The sequence below is a fragment of the Vicia villosa genome, unplaced genomic scaffold (genome assembly GCF_029867415.1).
Source record: "Vicia villosa cultivar HV-30 ecotype Madison, WI unplaced genomic scaffold, Vvil1.0 ctg.001829F_1_1, whole genome shotgun sequence".
Lineage (NCBI taxonomy): Eukaryota > Viridiplantae > Streptophyta > Magnoliopsida > Fabales > Fabaceae > Vicia > Vicia villosa.
In genome coordinates this window covers 209971-233951 of record NW_026705740.1, presented here as the reverse complement: position 1 = coordinate 233951, position 23981 = coordinate 209971, and the positions used below count along the sequence as shown (strand labels likewise).

Below are 23981 nucleotides of genomic sequence, written 5' to 3'. Positions count from 1 at the left end.
AGCATGAACTGCTTTAGTTTTTCCAAAGAGTAATGGGTAATGTGAGCATTACATGAAGTCTCATCATTGAAATGTTTCGTCGCTTTCCTCTTAACGTGTGGCATGAAAATGTATGGAGTGGCACGACATATCTTACTGTGCACTTGAGTTTGGTTGCGTTTCTAAGTTGAAATCTGACTCTTGATCTACACTTGCTTCTTACTTTCAATCAGATCCGATATATTGTCTTTGCTTATATAAGGATAAAGGGGAATATGGAGAAATTTTTTTTGCAATCTTGTATACTGAGTTTCCCTTGTTTCCTTTTAGTCTTTCCCTTTTCTCTAAGAGCATTTTAACAAGAGTAACTGTTACCACATATTCAAAGCTTCAAGCTTTGAATTTTAGCCTTCTATTTTGCTTGACTTCCTTTGACCTCGTATTTTAAGGTACCTTCTCTTAACTTCAACTTTTCATTTAAGCATTTACTGTATTTTTGTTACGATGAATGATAATCATGTTATCATAGATAATAATTTAGAGGGTAGTGATTGTACTTTTTCAAAATGGGGGAACATAGTATGAGTCGAATTCCTTTTCATATGGCCATATGGATTTCTAATCGGAGAATGCTTCTCAGATTGGGGATTCAAAAATAGAAGGAGTCTAAGGGGACTCCTTTTATAGGAGCATTTTTATCGGGAGGTCCTTTAGGGATCTCTTGTTAGGGATAACGGTGAGGGCGATACCCCTATCGAAAAACCAATGCCTCTTCTTGTTTTGACTGATGCAGCAGTAGAAACCGTCCTTCGATGGAGGGAACATGCAGATATTTTTATCAAAGCATATATGGGAAAAACTGGTCATAAACCTAGCAATGATGAAATTGCGTGTCATTTGGAATGCACGGGACATTCTAACATTGCGTCTTGCATCACCCATAGTGATCACTATTAAGCTGATGAACGGGCCCGCATGGGACTTCAGTTAGTTGAGTCAACTAACTCCAATAGATATAATTGGATGTCTGCTGAAATGGTCAGGACTCCTTCCATCTTGAATACTGCAGAGGCTATAGCGAACATTAACATTACGGTTGGTAACCCCTCGAATTGGTTGATTCTCTCGGTAGGCCCGAAGGAGAGGATATGCAGCTTTTTTTAGGGATGTTAAGTTCATAAATTTGAATGTATCTTCACTGGGTTGGGGACATGTTTTCCTTTTCCGAGTAGGAGTTATCCACATTGTGGGCAAAGGTCGAGCTTGCTAATTCTTTGCAGGAAGAGGTAGATCGGTGGGGTTCTCTATTATCTTTGGTTATTCTAATAATGAGACTAAAGGCTTCTTTTGTTGAGGGAGAGAAATGTTGGAAGAAGGCTTCTGAATATGCTGCGGAAGCATGTCCTCTATTTGAAGTAGATTTGAATCATACTTACAAACGAGGGACATGAAATTGGCTAGATGCGACCAAGATTTTTAAACGGTGCTTTGTGTCACAGAAGATCATTCCGCGACCAAGGGTAGATGATCCTTGTTCCTCTCCGTGACGAACTATCTCGGATCGAGGTTGACGTCTCTAGGCTCAACTAGTCACTCATCTTGGATTGTCTAGATCCGAAAGGGGGTGCGCCCAACAATGCAATATTGAATTTAGTTCTTTGACATGGGGTATATAAATGTTATATTCAGACGTGCAAAGCATCTCAGATAGCACCACTAAGGGAATTGGTTGCTATATCGGACGTGCAAAGCATCTCTGACCGCTCATCAAGATTTTGAAGGTGCACAAGGCATTGTGGGGAATTCATTTTTGTAGTTTGACGTGCATAACATCACTGATAGAACCATTGGACATCGAAGAGCACTCGGAGTTGAATGAATTTGATTGCTTTGGTAGGACGTGCAAAGCGTCTCCGACAACACCCTTGGACTTTGAAGGTGCACAAGGCATTGGGGGGATTTGATTGCTTTGGTTGAACATGCAAAACTTCTCTGAATGCACCCCTGAAATATGGAGGCGCGCTCGACACCGAGGGGATTTGATTGTTTTGGTCAGACATGCAAAGTGTCTCTGATAGCATCCCTAAAATCTGGAGGCGCGCTAGGTGCTGATGGGGATTTTATTGCTTTTATTATACGTACAGAGCATCTCTAATATCACCCATGGACTTTGAGTCGCGTGTCAACTGCACTGTTTGTACCTCTAGTTGGCTGTTACGTGCATTCACGTTTTGGTGTTTTGAAGAGGAGACATGGCAAAAAGTAGGGCAACAAATATATATACATATATATATATATATGTGTGTGTGTGTGTGTGTGTGTGTATGTGTGTGTGTGAGAGAGAGAGAGAGTAAGTATTTCATTTCACTATCATATCAATAATTAACAAATACATTAATTAAATATTGCAGTTGCTCGCAAGTGCATACTGATTACTCGCCTTCAGATGTGCTATTAGGGCAGCTTGACTTCTCCTTGGCCTTGAGGCCTGAGTCTTTTATTTAGTGGATTACTGACCCTTGATCGACGTGCCTGACTCTATCTATCGGGGTTAGGATGGATCAATGCCTTTGGACTCAGAGCTTCTTCGTAACATCTTGTTTGCTTGGTTGGCTTAGGAGATAGGGGATGATTTATTCCGAATTGTTCATTCCCTTCTCAAATAGAACCCGAGAGCTTTTGTCAAATGTGGTTACCAACAAGTCTTTTGGCAATCGGGGCTCAGAACATCTCTCATTGGGCATCTTTAGTGGACCCCTGCTTCGATATCTAGTATGTGGAAGCCCTGATGCATCCTGCAGAAATCCTACAAGATCCGTGGGGAGCAACCTAGTATTTTTTCGGTGCCCATATATTTAGGATTAGGAAGATGAGATCGAATAACTTTTCGTAATACTATTGGAAAGTCAAGTTCATGTGACGTAACTGGAGGAGCAGTTGAAGTAGGATATGGTAGATCAATATCCTCTTTTACTTCCAATGAAGGGTGTGTCTGTCGCTGGTAGACATGCAATGGAGGTGTATGGGTTGTAATGGGTGTGGGGATAACATAAGGGATATCTATAACATTTTAAGTACAATTTTCACCAGGTGACCCAGAGGCAGAGAAAAATGGGGAAGTTTCAAAGAATGTGACAGTAGAGGAAATAATATAACGTTGAAGTTGGGGACAAAAACAATAACATTATTTTTGTATACACGAGTAGCTTAGAAAAATATATTTGAGAGATTTTGTAGAAAGTTTGTCTTTACCTGGACTGAGGTCGTGAAAAAGCATCTGTTACCAAATATGTGAATATGAATAAGGTAGAGATCATATTGTGGGTTCAAGATAGAGTATGACATTTGATCTTGAAGGACCGATGAAGGTATTTAGTTGATAAGGTGACAAGCTGCTAGAAGAGCATCACCTTAAAAATGAGAAGCGACATTGTGGTAAAGTAAAACAGTTCGTGCAGTTTCAACTAAATGACGGTTCTTCCATTCAGCGACACTAATTTGTTGTGGTGTGTGAGCACATGATGATTGATGAATAATCCCATGTGATGTCAAAAAAGATTGAAACTAAGATGACATATATTCACGAGCACGATCAGTGCGTAAAATTTTAATGGAAGAGTCAAATTGATTTTTAATTTCAGCATAAAATACTTGGAATATATAAGAAGCATCTGGACAATTTTTCATTTAAATTAACCAAGTACATCGTGAAAAATCATCGATGAAAGTTACAAAGTAATAATATCCTAAAGTTGACTTGACATGACTAAGACCACAAATATCTAAATGAAGGCAAAGAATCAAAATAAGACAAGTGATATAAAAGAGATTTATTACCATTCATTTAATTAAAAGTATGTTTGATCCAAAAATAGGAGGGGGAAGGGGAGGGAGGATTTTTAATTAGAAATATGTTTGGTTCAAGAGGGGAGGAGAGAGATTTTAAAATTAATTTACCTTTTAACCCTTAAAATATTATAACACTCATGCTAAATCAAATAAAAACAATGTGATATTCACAAAAAAAAAAAAGTCTATTCATAAACAACATAGATAATCTAACACAAAATATTTTAAAATATATTAAAGCGTAAATAAAATATTGATAAATTTCATACAATAATAATATAATCTATGATCAGATGAATCATTTATCATCATTTATCATCTTTATGATCTATCTAATTCCAAAAAATATTTATAAAATTAGATTATAGATAATATATATATATATATATATATATATATATATATATATATATATATATATATATATATATATATAATACACCACAATATCTTATAAAACAATTAAGTTTTTACAAACAAAATAATAAATAAAAATGAATAAAATAAAACACATGAAAAAATAAACAAAGTTTAGTCAGCATATTAATAAAAAAATAATAGAGTTGTCATAAAAAATGGAGGAATTCTAATAAAGCACCAAAATTAAGTATAATATATATTAAAAATAATTTAAAATTTTAATTAAAAATTAAGGATAATTTGTCAATATATACAAAAATAAATTTTATTATTACTCATCTCCCTCCCCTCCAAATCCCTCCAAATTGGAGGTAACAAAAAATTACTCCAAAAAAAAATCTAATTACCTTCGACCCCCTCATAAAAAATTAAATCAACCATATTTAACTTAAAATATTTCCACCCCTCCAAAATCCCCTAACCAAAATGGACCCTAACATAGTCCATCTCAATTAAGTTCGATAATGTGACTACCATGCATTATGAAACTATTAAAATGAGAGAATCTATTAGAAACTCTAATGTGAACTCAACTATAACTTCCAATCTATGTTATGTTTGACAAACTCGATATAACTCCGCATTCCAAATTCTAAATATTTAGGATTAGGAAGATGAGACCGAATAACTTTTCGTAATACTATTGGAAAGTCAAGTTCATGTGACGTAACTGGAGGAGCAGTTAAAGTAGGAGATGGTGGATCAATATCCTCTTTTACTTCCGATGAAGGGTGTGTCTGTCGCTGGTAGACACGCAATGAAGGTGTATGGGTTGTAATAGGTGTGGGTGTAACATCCTATTTTTATTAGATATTTATTTAATTAATATTATTTGATATTTTGATAATTATGTGTTTTATTTAATTATTTTTTGGGTGATAATTATTTAATTATGTGCTAATGTGTTAATTGAGCTAATTTAGTAAATGGTAGAAATATAGTAAATTAGCCAATGGGCCTAATTGAGTTAGAAATGATAGTTGGATGGGTTAAGCCCAATAACAATTAAGAGCTAATAGAGAAATTTGTGAGATAACCTAGATTTAGAAAAGAGAAAAGATAGAAAGAAGAGAAAGAGGAAAGAGAAGAACAAAGAGAGGATTGTAGATTTCATCAAGAGGGTGGATTTGAACTAGAGGTAAGGGTTAGAATCCAAATTGCTATAGATTATATGATTGGATAATGTATGTGTTTGTGTGATTCTCTTCAATCTTTGCAATTTCATGAAAACCTAGAAAAGTTAAGGTTTATGCTAATCTATATGGATTTGAATGATTAAACATGATTTTTATGATGAATGTTGTTGAATAATGATGAATATAAGTTGTATTTGCTGTTTATTTGTGACTGGAAGTGATTTGGTGTAGTGGAGTATGATTTTCGCAGTTCTGAGTTTGTTGGTTTTTTCTGCAAAATCGCAGTTCCGCTAAGCAGCCCTGGCCCGCTAAGCGGATGCTGTTTGTTTTTGAAAAATTAAGTGAGCTCACTAAGCAGACCTAGCCCGCTAAGTGGAGCTTATATTTTGGTTCGCTTCTGGATTTAGTTTGTAGAAGCGCGCTTCAAGCTGGGTTATTGAATTTTCATTTCCATAAGCCCGCTGGAAGGTTGCTAAGCGGACCGTGCTGTATGGAACTTTTTCCAAACTTTGAAATGTTGTATCTTTTGATCCGTAACTTCTTTTCACGTTCCGTTTGAAGAATATTGAAGCTAATATGATTGTCTATATGATAGAATAGGATTGGTTGGCCCTTGTTTAACTAATTATGATGTTAATTGAGTATGACATATAATTATGAGTGCGTGTTATGAATGAATTGTTTATAATCAATGTTCATGAATGCATTGTGTGATAATGATAATCATGAATTATGTGATTGATTGCTAAATGCTAATTGGTGTTTGAGATTTGGATTGAATGTCATGTTGTGTAATTTTGTGCAAATTTGTGAAGATGCGATTGTGTAGTTTAAGAGAAAGAGAGATCGTCTTAAATGTATGAGTCTTGTTTTGTTGCACACGTACACAAGTATGAGTCTTTAAAAGTGACAATGTTGGGTAATTTCGCGAAGGTTATTTACTTGTCCCAAATCTAACTTCGAATGGGATTTGAAAGCTTAACACTGAATGGAGCTTTGAGGTGGTTATCTAGTCTGTAGAGAATGACAATCGGCTTGCCAGAAATGATAACATTGGGATCCACATGCATTTTGCATAAAGTCGCACTTGAGTCACATGTGTCGGTGTGAATTGTGTTTTGTGTGATTTTGCAATATGATTGGTGTGGATTAATTATGCGATAAGTGATGCATATATGTGGAATTTTGTGAAGTGATAATTGTATACTTGATGACATTTCATTAGTGGATTACGATAGTTGAATTGGTAATTAGATATGATTACTTGAATGATGGAACTTGGTTGTTTAATGATAAAACATGTTAATTTTGATGTATGGTTATAAAAACATGTTTTTATGAAGAGTGATGAATTGTGAAATGTATGCTTGTTTAGATTATGCATTTCCCATTATTATGTTTTTTATTATAATTTGAGTTCTCACCGTTCTGTTTGAATGTTACCCTTTGTTGGTAACGTGCAGGTTCTGACGCTTAGTAGTTTGTTCGAGGTTTAGCCGGAGAGCTTCAGAGTGTGTCGTTTGATTAGGTAGCGAGTCATATGCTCTGATCATGTAAAACTCGAGAGGTTTTCTTTAGACTTATGTTTATGTTTGGATATTGCTATTTCCTATGTTTTGTTGGATATTCGGATGTATTTGTTTGATATCTTGGATATGTTGTTTTAAGGTTATGTGGCCTAGATTGTGAATCTCAAATAGCATGTTTGGAGATGTTAATTTGAATTTGGTAGATGAATATAGTATGTGATATATTCATTGAAACTTTTAATAGCAATTCAATTATTTTCCGCAAGCGTTTATGCATAATGTATGAAAGCATGAGATTTTCGATGCGTGTTACAATATGATCTTTGCATATTATGAATGTTGTATGTATGCTATTTTGGGATTTTCATTCTATGGAAATCTATATGTGACACCCTTTTTCCTTATGCATGATTACTTTGTGAGATCGTATGATATATTTGGGGTTAGAAAATGGGTGTTACAGTGGGGATAACATAAGGGATATCTAGAACATTTTAAGTACAATTCTTACCAGGTGACCCAGAGGCAGAGAAAAATGTGGAAGTTTCAAAGAATGTGACATTAGAGGAAATAATGTATCATTGAAGTTGGGGATAAAAACAATAACATTCTTTTTGTATACACGAGTGGCCTAGAAAAATACATTTGAGAGATTTTGTAGAAAGTTTGTCTTTACCTGGACTGAGGTCATGAACAAAGCATGTGCTACCAAAGATGCGAAGAGGAATAAGGTAGAAATCATATTGCGGGTTCAAGATAGAGTATGAAATTTGATCTTGAAGGACCGATGAAGGTATTCAGTTGATAAGGTGATAAGCCGTGAGAAGAGCATCACCTTAAAAACGAGAAGGGGCAGGTGGTAGAATAAAAGAGTTCGTGTAGTTTCAACTAAAGGACAGTTCTTCCATTCAGTGACACTGTTATGTTGTGGTGTGTGGGCTCATGATGATTGATGAATAATCCCATGTGATGTTAAAAAAGATTGAAATTGGGATGACATATATTCACGAGCATTATCAATGCGTAAAATTTTAATGGAAGTGTCAAACTGATTTTTAATTTCATCATAAAATACTTTGAATATATGGAAAACATCTGAGCAGTTTTTCATTTAAATTAACCAATTACATCGTGAAAAATCATCGATGAAAGTTACAAAGTAATAATATCCTAAAGCTGACTTGACATGACTAAGACCCCAAATATTTGAATGAAGGCAAAGAATCAAAATAAGACAAGTGTGATAAAAGAAATTTATCACCATTCATATGATCAGAGGCCCGAGAGTCAAGGACCTAAGGACCAAGGGAGGATGCAGAGACAAAAGCTACATGATTACCAAGACGAGCAACGACAACAAAAGATAATGGTTGATGGACTGCTTTGAATTGAAGGAACTCATTGTAATTATAACATCGTTTGAGAAAAATTTCTTAGCATTTGGTAGCACATACTTTGTTTTCATGCCAACCAGAAAATGAAATAATGCTAACCCAAATAAATGCGAAGTTGTGTATTGTGGGCGACAAGGTTTCTAGGGCATAAAAGAAAGGATTCAAAAATCCTTAACTTATACTATATTGTAAACTATTTTCGGTATAATGTGTTTTTAATGAGACCACGCTAAAATATATTTATATTCATATGAGTTGTATACAATTAAAATACATGATTTATACAATTATACACGTTGATTCTAATTGATACGCATCGATGATAATTGATTCTTAAGGGTCTGTTTGGTTCAACGGAGGAGAGGGATTTTAATAAAAGGGAGGGGAAGAGAGGTATTTTAATTAAAAGTATGTTTGGTTCAAAAGAGGGGGGGGGGGGAGGGGGGAAGGGGAGAGAGGATTTTTAATGAGAAATATGTTTGGTTTAGAAGGGGAGGGGAGGGATTTTAAAACTAATTTACCTTTTAACCCTTAAAATATTATATCACTTTTGCTAAATCAAATAAAAACAATGTGATATTCACAAAAAAAAAGTCAATTCATAAACAACATAGATAATCTAACACAAAATATTTAATATTTCAAATATTTTAAAATATATTAAAGCGTAAATAAAATATTAATAAATTTCATTCAATAATAATATAATCTTTGATCAGATAAATCATTTATCATCTTGATGATCTATCTAATTTCAAAAATTAGTTATAAAATTAGATTATATATATCATATACTACAATTATATAATTATATGTAGATATGTAATACACCACAATATCTTATAAAACAATTAAATTTTTACAAACAAAATAATAAATAATAAAATAAAACACATGAAAAAATAAAGAAAGTTTAGTCAGCATATTAATAAAAAATAATAGAGTTGTTGTAGAAAATGGAGGAATTATGATAAAGCAGCATAAATTAACGTATAATATATATTAAAAATAATTTAGAATTTTAATTAAAAAGTGAAGATAATTTTATCAATATATACAAAAATAAGTTTTATTATTACTCATCTCCCTCCCCTCCAAATTCCTCCAAATTGGCGGTAACAAAAAATTGGGTAGAGATTCTCTCCATTTCTTACTAAAAATGGAAGACTTCATTACTATAGTTTTGAGTATATAAAATTAAATAAATGTGAAATAAATGTCACATGTCATAAAAATACGTGTTATTTATATACAAAACTAATAATGAAGAAAATGGAGAGAGAAAAATAGAAAGGATCCTGACCCCAAAAAATTGCTCCAAGAGAAAACTTGATTACCTCCAATCCCCTCATAAAAAATTGAACCATACATAACTAACTTAAAATATTTTCTTCTCTCCCCTCCAAAATCCCCCAACCAAACGGACACGAACATGGTCCATCTCAATTAAGTTCGTTAATGTGACTACCATGCATTATGAAACTATTAAAATGAGAGAATCTATTAGAAACTCTAATGTGAACTCAATTATAACTTCCAATCTATGTTATGTTTGACAAACTTGATATAACTCCGCATTCTCTGGCCAAAGTTCCAGCGTTCCACTAACGCAAAAAATAGTTGTAAGCATTAAAATATAAAAGAAAAGAAAACAGCATAAAAGGACGAAGGAGACACTTAGAAAAGTGAAACATTGTTTAGTTCCAACCTTGTTTCTATTGTTTTGTGTTATGTTGTGACTTGTGACTTCTCTTCACAATCCAACAACAAACCTAACAATAGATCTATCTATCCAAATCTAGTACTATAAAGTTACCAAAACTCAACACAGTTTAGTACTTTAACCAAAATGAAATCAAACAATGTTGTTTCTTCTTTCTCTTATCTCATTCTTTTTCTTGCCACATTCTTTTTCACATCTGTTACCTCTGAAGACCCTTATAAGTTCTTCACATGGAAAGTCACCTATGGTGACATTTATCCTCTTGGTGTTAAACAACAGGTAATAAATTTCAATCCTTTGATGTTTTCTTATCTGTGAAAATATAGTAACTGTTATCATTGTTGATGTTGTTTCTTGTTTTGTAGGGGATCTTGATTAATGGACAGTTTCCAGGTCCTCAAATAGATACTGTTACTAATGAGAACTTGATTATCAGTGTCTATAACTATCTCTCAGAACCATTCCTCATTTCTTGGTAAGTATACTATTGGTATATTCTATTAATTTCTCATTTTATGGAACACTACATGTTTGAAGTAATGCCAGATTTAAAGTTCTTCCCTTTTTTGGTTTTAATAACTACCCAGAAAAACTGTTTTTTTTTTTTAAATTTTTTTATTATTACTTTTTGCTAGATTAGATCACATGATTTCATTCTTGCTTAAAAAGGTGTAATCTTTTTTCGGAACTCACATGAATTGAAATATTTAATTTAGTTTATTGGATGGTTAGTTAGTGTGGTGATAATTAGACAAAATTTAATTGCTTTTTGAGCACTTTTAGAATCTTAGATTAAATGGAAGTATGTAGAGTTGTTTTTCTATGTTGTCTTTTTGAGCCTTTTTGTCTAATTGCTTTTTACTTTAACTATAGATTATAGATTAGACTCTTTTTTAATGGTCCATTCTCAGTCCAACACTGATTAGCACTGAGATTATGTTTCTACTAGGATGGCTTGGGCTCATAAACAATCTTCTCAACTTGTTAAATTTGTAATTCATGGACCGTACCGAATACCGATCCATTATTATGTAGTAGTACTATATTTGAGTAGCCAGCCAGCAACTTAGGAAAGCCAGCTAACACACTGTATGTGTATTGATTGCCACTGCAATCAAATTTATTGGTGTGGTTGAGTATACTATACAATCCATAAATCCACCTGGACAGTGCTACATGAGCTGGTGAATCATTTAGAAGCCTTCTTAAGCTCTGTAGCACCGACACCTCTGAAAAAAGGTGTGTTTGTGTCTGTGTCGGTGTCTGAAACCGATACCGACACTTGTGATTACGTTTAATTTATTCGTGGTTTCAAATTATTACCAGTGTTGGTATTGTGTTTCCAGTGTCCATGCTTCATAGTTCTTTAAGTGAATAGGATGAGGAAATAATTTTAGTTTGTTTGAGTATAATGGTTTCAAAATATCTTGTGCAGGAATGGCTTACAGCACAGGAGGAATTCATGGCAGGATGGTGTCTCTGGTACAAACTGTGCGATCCCGCCTAGGAGGAACTTCACTTACACTCTCCAGGCAAAAGACCAGATTGGTAGCTATTTCTACTTCCCATCACTTGGAATGCATAAAGCTGCTGGTGCATTTGGTGCTATCAGAATTTGGAGCCGCCCTGGCATTCCTGTCCCTTTTCCTTCTCCTTCAGGAGACATAACCATACTTGCTGGTGATTGGTTCAAGCTAGGCCACCGCGTAATTAAACCCTTTGCATTCATTTCATTTTTTTTTTCTCTTTTCAATTCATTGTCTCCTAAATCCTTTATCAATACTTAATATTTATTCTCTGTTGTTTTAGAGATTGAGACGTGTCGCCGAGAGTGGTCACAAACTCCCCTTCCCTGACGGCCTTCTTATCAATGGTCGTGGTTGGAATGGAAACACATTCACTGTCGATCAAGGTTGGTAAAAAAATAATTTTTATTTTAAAGCCTGACTGGATTTCGGTCTAGAACTCTAGATTACCAGGGCCTCTTTCTCTTGAAAACCCGAGGGTTAAGACCAGAAAAAGATTTTCAAATGCACGCCTTTCATTACCTTTACACCATTGTTAAATTGTTGAATCTGCAGGTAGGACATATAGATTCAGGATATCAAATGTGGGGCTGGCAACATCCCTCAACTTCAGAATCCAAGGGCACAGATTGAAACTTGTGGAAGTAGAAGGATCTCATACCCTCCAAAACACTTACTCTTCACTCGACATCCATCTAGGACAGTCCTATTCTGTTCTGGTCACAGCTGATCAGCCTGTCAGGGATTACTATGTAGTTGTCTCTACGCGATTCACCAGACGAGTACTCACAACAACTTCCATTCTTCATTATAGCAACTCACGCATCGGGGTATCTGGCCCTCCTCCTCCCGGGCCTACTCTTGATATTGCCTCATCTGTCTTTCAAGCCAGAACTATCCGGTATTCTTTTTTTCACCTATATGGCCCCTTCTCTTGTTGAAGCCTAGTATTACTACCGATATTTTCATGTACATATAGTGTATTGATAATGTTGGATCAAATTTCGAACAATTCAAGAAAAATCTATTTCTCATAAATTACTTGAGTAAGAAGAAAGTAAAAAATTAATGTGTTAATGCTTCTGAAACCAGATGGAACCTGACAGCAAGCGGACCAAGACCAAACCCTCAAGGATCTTACCACTATGGATTGATCAAGCCGAGCCGAACCATCATGCTTGCAAACTCTGCTCCTTATATCAATGGCAAGCAGAGGTATGCTGTCAACAGTGTATCGTATATTGCGCCAGACACTCCATTGAAACTTGCTGACTACTTCAACATTCCCGGAGTTTTTTATGTTGGAAGTATTCCTACCTTTCCTACCGGAGGCAATAATGGCTACCTCCAAACTGCTGTTATGGGAGCTAATTTCCATGAAAATGTGGAGATTGTGTTCCAAAATTGGGAGGATTCTGTGCAGTCATGGCACATTGACGGCTATTCCTTCTTCGTTGTAGGGTAAGCTTATAATACACAGTAACGTACTGCTATTTAACCAACTGTTTAATTTCGATACACTTCCATCAGTGTAAAAGCTTTTTCACTGTCAGAAAATTTCAGCCAATTATGCGCGTGACAATTATGATTGAAGTCAAACATATTTAATGATCTAACAATTATGAATAGGTTTGGTAGCGGGCAGTGGACACCTGATAGTAGAGGACGCTACAATCTGAGAGACACTGTTGCTAGATGTACTACTCAGGTATAAATAATGCTTTAATTATTATGCTTTTAATTCATTTGTAAATGAATTTGTCCATTCTAAATTGGTATTTGATTGCATACATGCAGGTTTACCCAAGGTCATGGACAGCAGTATACATTGCACTTGACAATGTCGGAATGTGGAATATAAGGTCTGAGAATTGGGAAAGACAGTACTTAGGACAACAATTTTATCTTAGAGTATACACCCCTTCAAAATCACTGAGAGATGAATATCCAGTCCCAAAGAATGCTCTTCTATGTGGCAGAGCAAGTGGTCGTGTCACAAGGCCTGTCTAGTTTAATTAGGATAGTATAGTATCATAGTATGGTATATATATATAACATGATGTCACGAGAGGGTGGCATAATGCTTATATCTATATCTATATGATATGATGAGGACTTATTCTGAATTGGCGGGAAATTTAGTCGCAAAGCTCACCTTGAGCTTCCAATGTTAGTCTCATTTTTTCGGAAACAGATGAATGATGCAGTATGTTATCTGCACATGTTCTAAGAATGATCTATCATCAATTTTTCATGTACTAATAAGGTTAGTTTATTCTGTAATCTTTGTAACAACTTCATAAAATTGTCCCAATAGGTACTTTGCCAAGCTTTTACTTTCCAACATGCTTCTAACCATGTTTATGATGCTTATATTCTTCCTTTCTACTATACCATTGAGTTGATGTGAATATGGAGGAGTTATCTCATGAATTTTGCCACAATCTTCAAGAAAATGCTTAATTATGTTTACACATATTCCTTACTTCCATTAGTTCTCAAAACTTCAATTAGTTTTCCACTTCGTCTAATGACCATTGCCTAACTGCTTTTGAATACCTCTAGCACTTCACATTTACTCTTGATTAATTAACTCCATGTCTTTCTAGCGAAATAATCAATAAAAGACATGAAATACATGTTACACCAAGGAAATATATGACTTCAAGTTTTCATCTTGATTTATTTTTCATGTGTTGTTTGAAAGATTCTATGTGTTGTTTTGACTCAATACACTCCTAGCACATATCAGCTGGCACAGAATGTTCTGGTAGACCATGCGTTAGAACATAAAATATGGTTTTTGATACCATAATTATACTCACCTGGGTCACTCAAAAACCCACAAGTGGTGAGTATAATTATGGTATCCAAAAAGATTGTTGTTGATCAAGATCAAAGAGATTATACTTGTGTTTAGGTAAATAACCAGACATGTAAATTGGGGATACACATAGCATAATTGAGTTGTTTATTATGGTAAAAGTGATTAGGCTCTTTTTTCTTTTCTTTTTTTTTTTAAATTTTTTTTTCCCTATCTTTGTGTGGTTAATCTCTTCTCGAACACTTAATGACTCGTCAGATATCACAACTATTTTAACAAAATAGTTGTGCCCAATATCTTGTTACACAATCCTCTTTGTCAAATTACAATCTTCAAATGTCTTGGACAATGTCGCAACTGACGAAGATTTGAATGACCGTTAAAAGCTCTATGTCACAACTAGGCATGGCAACGGGGAGGGTCGGGGACGGTTTTTACGTTCTCCAAACCCAAACCCAAAACCCCAATCAATCCCTGTTCCCCGCTCCAAATCCAAACGGGGATGGAGAATTAAAACCCAAACCCGTCCTAAACGAGTTCGGGTTGAGTTTGGGTATCCCCGCCCCGCTACCATCTATTTCGTAAAATTAATTTTTTTAATAAAAATATTTACTTTTTCAAAAATCAAATTACATTATAAATAACAAAATAAAACAATTTCAAAAAATTTCATACATACATTTTAAATATTTAAAATAATAAATACAAATCAAATTATCAAAACATCAACCACATATTTATTAATATAAATTATAAAATATAAATAATAGTGTACATGATGAAATAAACGGGGCGGGTTCGGGGTGGGTATTAGTGTCCCCATTACCCGACTCGTCCCCATATTTTATAATCGGGGAAAACCCAAACCCGAACCCAAACCAGTCAAAGCGGGTTTTCCCCGTCAACTTCGGGGCGGGTTCGGGTGAGTACCTGCGGGTATGGGTTTTATTGCCATGCCTAGTCACAACTGAGTATAGCTTATTCTAGCAATATAAGCAGTCTGACGATAATATTAGATCCAATTGCATTATATACATTAAGTTTCAATGTGCGGTGGAGGTGGAGTTGTCGGGTGGGGGCGGTGCTCTGGGAGGGTCGCAAGTCTCGGACTGGGCCGATTTGTTGATGAGTCGTGTTTTGCGTCTGTTTTGGATTTATAAAATTTTGCCCGTTATAAATATGTATCTCTATCTCTTTTGTTAGTTAAGAAAAAAAATATAAAGGAAAAATGTAGTAATCCTAGTTAGAAACTCAAAAGTAGAAATTCATAGGATTGCATTCTAGAAATTTAGCAGACTTTATATCTAAGAGAAATATATAGAGGCGATGATAAAATTTCTTAGTGTTCTTAAAATTTAGGAGACTTGTTGAGGTATTCAAAGAGATTTAGAAACACTTCTAGATACCTTGAATTTGTGTAATTCATATATAGAGTTGGAGAAATTTTGAAACACTAAGGGTAAAAAATAGAGTTTGTTCTTAGGAACTTAAGAGACTATTGTAACTCATTTGTAATCAGTTGGAACAATTTTTGGAAGTATAGTGAATCAAAGAGCTTCTCTCTCCATAGAGTAGATCAGTTTAATCTAATAAGATAAACATGTTCTTTGTGTATTCATTTTTTATATTCCTCTTACTTGTTGTGGATTTACTTAGACTATTTGGAAAGTTATATTTTTTACTAGAGGTCTTTTAGTTTGGTCATTGTTATTCTCTCTCAACATTAATATTTTGTATGATTGATATATTATCAGATTTCTCAACAAGAAGATCTTGGTGTGGTTGAACGTTTCAATTTCATAACAAGTGACACTCATCGTGAAGCATACGAGTTAAGTTGAAAAGTGTACACCATGTGTTATTAATGAGATATCAATAAGATTTATGGAGAAAACAACTATGAGTTTTTGAAAGTTAAGATGCAAACAATATTAACTCAGTAGAAGTGTGTTGAAGCATTGAAGGTTGAGGTATTGATGCATGCACACCTAACATAAGCATTGAAGTCTCTGTTGAGAAGATTGTGACTTTGATGTTGGAAATGCTTAAATCAATGTATATGAATATGTATTTGTCTCATAGGTTGTGTTTGAAACAATAACTATATTCATATCAAATGGTAGAGAACAAATCTATAATGAAGCAGTTGATAAATTTTCACAAGATCATTGATGATTTAGAGAATATTGATGTGGAAAATTGATGATAAGGACATAGGTCTAATTTTGGTAAGCTCATTACTCAAATCCATTTAGTACTTCAAGAATGCTATTCTTTATGATAATGAATGTACTATTACTTTAGATGAAGTCTAAATGGATGTGAGATCCTAAAAAATTCAATGGTGAGAGATTTGAATATTGAATATGGTGATAAAGGTTCGAGTGTGTCAGGAAGAGGAAGTAATTGTATAAGGATGTCCAAATCCAAGAGGTTTTCTAAGTCAAGTTTGAAATGCTTTATTTATCAAAAAATCAATCACTTCAAAAAGGATTGTCCTAAGAAGGAGGACAATAAAGATTTTGTTTAGATTGTAATTCCCTCATATGAGGATAGTTATGACAATACTGGACCGCCCTTAACAGGTTGTGGGCGAGGGTTTTTCCTCTAACATGACAGCTACAGGCTCCCTTGTGTACCTCTGCAAGCACTAGAGTAGTTTCATGCTCACCTAGGCATCACAACATGGGCGAAGCCATTCCCATTTTGTAAATTTTCCAAAGAGTAGGGGGCACTTGGAAGCTTGTTTTTATATTCTTCTTGCTTCCTCTTCGTCCTTTGAAAATTCATCCGATTGTAGATAACATAATATATGTGACATCAAGCTAGACTCGGGAACAACTTCTATAGAGTACATCTCATTCGCTTCGATGTTAGGAGAGGCGAGATTCTCCTGGATGAAAATTCTATTAAAACCTAATGTTTTCAATGTGGCGAGTTTATACAGGTGGTTTGCTCTGAAGTTCTGCTCGTGGTGGACATGTTCTATTTCAAATGAAATAAAACGGGAATACAAACTTCGTACCTTTTGGAGATATTTAACTAGTTGCGGCTCCTTTGCCTAGTATTTCCAGAAGAATTGATGGTGACCAGTTGGGAGTCCCTTTTGGCCTTTGGTCTAAAGGCTTCCATCTCTAAGGCGAGGACATGCCGACACTAAGAGCCTCGCGCTCATACTGATAGTTGCTGGTAGTGAGCTCGAAATTTAGAGCCTGCTCGAAGGGTATGTAGTCAGGTTCTTCCAAGACTACCCTTGCACCGTTTCCTTTCACATCAGAGGCGCCATCTACAAATAGCGTCCATTCTGAGGGCGTCACCTTGTCTACAAGAAAGTTAAAGTCTTCTATAAAATCTACTAGGGCTTGCGATTTGATGTATCCCCCTGAACATATTGGATGTAGTATTTTGAGAGTTCCACTATCCAAGATACCATTCTTCCTTCTAGATCAGACTTCTTTAAGACTTAACAAATAGGATAATTAGTTTTCATCAAGATCTTGCGACCCTGAAAGTACAATATTAGTTTCCTCGCCGAAAAATGATGGCTAGCTCCAGCTTCTCAATCTTATGATAACGATCAACGACTCTGCTAAACACTTGGCTAACGAAAGACACATGTCTCTCTGTCATGTATATCTCTTGGACAAGGACTGAGGTCATCACCTGATCTATAACCGAGAGATAGAGGAGTAGCGGTGACTCCTCCCTTAGGAGAGTAAGGATAAAGGCATTGTGAGGAAGTCCTTTACCTTTGTAAAAGCCTCCGCGCACTTGGAGGTCCATTCAAATATTTCTTTCTTCTTTAAAGTGGTGAATAAGAGGAAGGTTTTATCACCTGCGCAAGAGAGGAAGCGAGATAGGGGGATAAGGCGAACTATAAGATGATATACCTCCTTTTCATTATTGGGCCTCCTCATTGTGATAACTCCTTGGAATTCATTTAGGTTGGCATTAATGCCTTTTCTTGTTAGCATAAAAACTAGGAATTTCCCATACTAAACCTTAAAAGAGAAATAAGAGAAATTAGCGAGGTTTATATGCATATCATACTTCTTAATCAACTGTAAGTCATCCTCTAAATCTTCTTCATGGTTGCTCCCTCGATAGTATTAACTATCATGTCATCGACGTAGACTTCCAGTTTTTTCCTTATCTGGTGGGCACACACAACGTTCATCAGCCGCTTGTAAGTGGTACCAACATTCTTGAGTTCAAAGGGCATGACATTGTAGTAGTAGTTGTCATGATTCGACATAAAGGTTGTTTTAGGAGCATCTAGGAGGTCCATATGAATTTGGTTATACCTTGAGTATGCATCAATGTAACTCAACGTATGGTAACCTGATGACCCATCAATCATGCGATCGATGTCTGGTAGTGGGTACCGGTCGTTAAGACAGGTGGAATTTATATCAGGGAAGGCTACATACATACACCACCTGTTTTTAGCTTTATGTACTAGAATATTGTTGGCTAGCCAAGTGGGGTACTTTGTTTTTGTAATGAAATCGACTTAATATAGTTTCCCTACCTCTTCATCAATTGCAACCCTCTTCTCCTCTCCAACTTTTTGCTTCCTCTACATCACTGGTCTGGCAGAGGACTGGATGGTGAGGTGATAACTCACCACTATGGTGTATATCCTAGGCATATAGGAGAGAGCCTATGCAAACAAATCGACGTTCTTAATGATTTCGCCGGCTAGCTCCTGTTCTTCCTCCCCAAGAAGTAAAATTCATATCTTCGTTACCTGATGGGCAAAAGGACTTATTTGGACCTCCTTCAAGTCCTCGATGGGCGTGAGCCTTTCCTCTCTTACACCTAATATACGATTCCAACACTCAAGGTCAATATTTAGAACATTAAAGGGGGGACATCAACATGAGAGAGTTCATTTTTATCTATCCCAGGCCATTTTGGTAGCACTCTTGAGCGATCTATTGGTCTCCTTAGATTGTACCGACTCGCCCTCTAGGAAGGGGATACTTTAGAACCATACACAAGGTGGAAACGAATGCCTCTAGCGTGTTGATGACGGGTCTCCTAAGAATGATCTTATACGGCGACAAGGCGTCCATAATAAGGTAGATAACACCATCCGCCTTGGTGTTTTCGCCCTCATCACATGTCGTGTCTAGGGCTATATGACTTATTACTTGTACCTTCTCACTTGATAATCCTGTTAACATACTGTTAAACGCTTCAACATCGTTAGGGTCGAGCTGTAACTTTTGGAAAACTTCCTAGAATATAATGTAGCAAAGCTATCAGGGTCTATCAAGACTCGTTTGATATCCGAGTTACCATATTGCACGGTGATGACTAAGGGGTCATTATCATGAGGGTTGGTTTTGAGGGCGTCCTCCTCGGAAAAGGTGATATTGATTCCTTTTCTCCTTTGTGCGTCCATGGGGAAACCAGGAGATATCATGTTTGCTATAAGCATCTATTTTATGTATTTCCTTCGGGAGGAGCTAGAGCTTCCTCCATTAGCGAAACCTCTGACAATGGTGTTTGTGTTGTAATATGGAGTTTTGTCAGCGATCTTCTAAGGGAAGATGGAAGGAGTTAGAGTAAAGGTGCGGTCCATGTTAGTTTTACTATGGACCACTGTGAGTGCCACTGTATTAGTAAAAAAAATACATGAATGTGTGTTCCTCCTACAAGGGCATGGGAGACTCATAGACCTTAGTATTTGTATTACGCTTGGTGGTTAAAACTTTCCCACAACAATGATAAGGAATGAGCGATGGTTTAAGAGGTCAAACTCATGTGAGGTGAAAAACTCTATTTTTTATTGGTGTGCTTAGATATAATCGTAAATGGGGTGTGATTTGAATGATTTTAGATCTGTTCCATCTTCCCACGGGGGAGAAGTATTTATAGAGGCTACTTGGGCCTAGGATTTTTTTGGAAAGGGTCAATGTCCACTTAGTCAAAGGTGAACCGTTGAATCTTTATTTCCAATTGGGATGTGAGTCAGTTAATGACTCTGACTTCTCTCTACTCAAGAAATGTCTTATCCAATATTTCCTAGGACTGGACAATAGGAAAGCCATGAGGGGAGGCGATACCCTCCCTTATGCGACATGATATTGTTGCCTCTCATAGGGTGGCATACAGTCATCGCCCGAGACATGTTCTTTTACAAATATAACACTACAAAGATTATCTACCTCGTCGCTTCATTGTTTACTTGTAACAAATTCAATTCATTATTAAGAACTACAAATCCAATTCAAATTCAATTAGGAAAATACGATGTACAAATCAATGCACTACTACAACATGAACTAATTCCAACGAACAAGCATAGCAACAAAAGCTGGTAGCTAAAATTATTCAATACATCAAGATGTAAAAAGCAGGAAAATTACATAGGCTCATTTCCCATTTCGTTGCAGTCAAATGTGTTGTTTCTATTGTAAAGCAAGTAGTTAAGGTTGTCACGCCCAAAACGGATATCCCATCATATCTGATGAATGCCAATGGTCTGACCTAAGCAAACGAACTTCACAGGGTAAAATATCAAACCCTAGAGTCAGAACAATTTTTAATAACAATGATGACAAAGCAAAGACAAAACAAAAAGCTTTAAAGAGAAAAACACTTGAATCGTGAATGTAAAAATATTTTCTTTAATCATTAAAGATTGTTAAACCGGAGGCAAAAATATCCAGGGAGTATTGCAGGGAATAAAAAGTAGCAAAAATAAAATAGAATATCAAGCTGTGGTATCTGAAGTTGAGGTATTGGGACCACCTCCAAGAGAATGCTTAAATGGAGCATTATTGCTGGAAATGGATAAGTGTGTACTACGGATTTGGTGATGATGGAGGAGGAGCTATGGTTATGATGGAAGTTCTAGTGCAGCAAGCTTGCCTTCTAATCTCCATTTTAATCAGGTGAGTTCCATTAGATAGAATTTGGGTAGGAATGAGGATTAATTATATGTTGAATGGGTTAGTGAGACTATGACTGAATGTGTCAGTGTTTGAATGCTTATCGTTGCATGCCTGATCAATTAGTACAAATGTGTTATTTAAATGTCCTTGCATGTGCTGGTATGTTGATACATGTTAGGGTTCGATTTGGGATGGATTGGGATGCAAAGAATGACTGTTAGAACCTAAAATCCGTGTTCTGCACTGTCAGGTTTGCTACAGCGAACTCTGTGTTCGCTGCAGCAAATGCCTGTAGACTGCATAATTGTGTTTTCACTAAAACGACCATAACTTGAGTTCTACAACTCGAAACGGAGCACCGTCAGAAGCATTGGAAAGGTCTTTCAGTGTTCTATGTGATATTGCTTAGATAACATGCTTTTGATGCAGATATACATTATGGCACATGATTAGGTGTTGCTTGGTTTTAGAATAAACACAAATTAGCCTTGAGTTTATGTCAATAAGATGTTATCCTTGTGTTGAACTTAGACCAGAATGTTACCCTAACTATTAGACTGTATTATGTCATTCTAAACTGAGTATTGAACCCTTGGTCGTATTTTAGGAGTTTAGACGGACTATAGAAATTCTGGCTTTTTCCTTGAGTTGAGAACTTCGTTGTAGTGAACTTTGGCTCGCTGTAGCGAACTAATAGCGAATAAGTCTGGGAGTTGAGTTAATTGATTCGCTGGAGCTCGCTACTGCTCGCTGTAGCGAACTAATAGCGAATAAGTCTGGAAGTTGAGTTAATTGATTCGCTGGAGCTCGCTACTGCTCGCTGTAGCGAATCAGGGCTTCGCTGGCAGTTCGCGTAGCGAACTGCCCTGATGCAGAATTTATACTTTTCCCTATGAACGCAGTTTTGTTTCGTATCAGAATCGTAGGCCTCTTATGACGTGTATGATATGCTGGTACATATTTTAAATATATGAGACTATGATATGATCATCATCCCACTTGTATGCATGTATGTTTGAGAAATGCAATTGTGGACTTCGTTTGATGTGATCATTGTTATTCTCGTTCGTTCCGGTTGAAAGTTCGGAGACACGTTGCCTGTGTGGCCTGATTGTGTTATGGTATGCTTGAATCGGAGTGGGCCTAGGCTATTAGGGGGTAAATCGCATAAAACACTTGATACCGTTGCGATGTGCTTGTGAAGGCCGTAGGGGGCACTTCCACACTTGCAATACACATCAGCGTTCTCGGTATGTTCTACACACCTGAGCTACCATTGTGATGTGCATGTGGAGGTCTTATAGGGGGTTTCTCCACTAGCGGTTACACATCGGCGTGCTTGGTATGGTGGAGAAGTAATGCCATGTAGGCAACATTACTTTCGATTCGCCTCTAGTGATGCCACGTAGGCAAGATCACTAGGCTTTTGCCCGGTGGGCTTGTGTTGTTAAGATGGCGTTTTGTACTGAGCTGGCTAGGTCCCTCACACGTGCGTTTTGATGGTTGACGAGGCCGTGATGCCATGTAGGCAATGTTACTGCTGTAACTCGTCACGAATGGGGTGCCACTTAAGACTCATTTGTTCCATCGTGGAGTGTGCCGGTACAAGTCTCTTGATGCGATACACGGGTGTAACTCACCGAGGGTGTGGATTGCATAGCCTAATTAGCGGGCTATAACTTGCTCCTGGATTCCTCGTACATGGGTACGGGTTTGCATATTTGCTTGTTGTTGTATGGTTCCAGGCTTACATGTGTTACGTGACGAGTAAGACTTATCTGGGATGAGTAGTGCCACAAGTAAGACTTGCCTGGGGTAAGCAGCGTGGTTCGCCATAAGTCGTAAGCCGTGGAACTATACTTTTTTGTTGTTGGCTGTGTGCGTGTTTGTTGTTGTTGCCTCATTGGATAGTTATGGGACTTCCAATGGTGGTGTATCCTTGTTTGTACTTGTACCTAGCCGTGAGGAAAACCCGGATTCTCGGTGAATCCGTTTGATTGCACGCACCTTGTAGAACCGAGCGAACCCATAAGATAGGGGAACTCACTGAGATTTAGTAATCTCACCCCAATCCTCTTAATATTTTCAGGAACAGGTTAGAAGTAGACGGATTGCTTGAAGGATTGCTTTGAAGACTGTGGACAAGCAAATGGCAGGAATACCTCGTCAGACGTTATCTTTCTGTTGTGCATTGTTGAAGACAACCCGATCGTATACCTCTTAGTTAGAAACTTGAATTGTATATGATTTTAATTTCTTGTCTTTACCGCTTATGTATGTTTCTTGTACCATTTATAGCATCACTACATATTATTCTAGACATATATGTATGAGGTGTTGCATGAATAAACTGTATAATTTGAAGAAACACTCAATTGGGAAACAATTGACCCTGCTGTGGGGGAAATAACAAGACTTAATGATCTCTTTGTGTATTGCATGTGGATAAAGACTCCATCAAGAATTTACATCACGACTCTGGACATGTTCCAAATACTGAATCATGGATCCATTATTTTAGAAAAAGTAATTCAGCTTCCATAGGGTTTCAACATAACTTCTCTTTTTGATTTCCAAATTTTGATAATAATTCTGAGGTTCATGAAAAATCCGTTCCAAGAGAAATTACCGTTTATGAAATTTGTAATGTTGCAAATAAAGTGATTTTAATGGTAAGTTTCTTGTGAGACAATTTA

The 23981-nt window shown here is 36.3% G+C and overlaps 1 protein-coding gene across 1 annotated transcript; it reads left to right on the top strand.

Moving 5' to 3' along the window:
* Nucleotides 1-9910: 9910 nt before the first annotated feature.
* LOC131636766 (L-ascorbate oxidase homolog) lies at nt 9911-13923 on the top strand. The gene is made up of 8 exons (XM_058907361.1): nt 9911-10309; nt 10396-10505; nt 11466-11736; nt 11840-11942; nt 12112-12457; nt 12649-13017; nt 13186-13264; nt 13354-13923. The coding sequence occupies exons 1-8, from the start codon at nt 10157-10159 to the stop codon at nt 13564-13566; spliced, it is 1644 nt and encodes a 547-aa protein (XP_058763344.1). The 5' UTR covers nt 9911-10156; the 3' UTR covers nt 13567-13923.
* Nucleotides 13924-23981: the final 10058 nt, after the last annotated feature.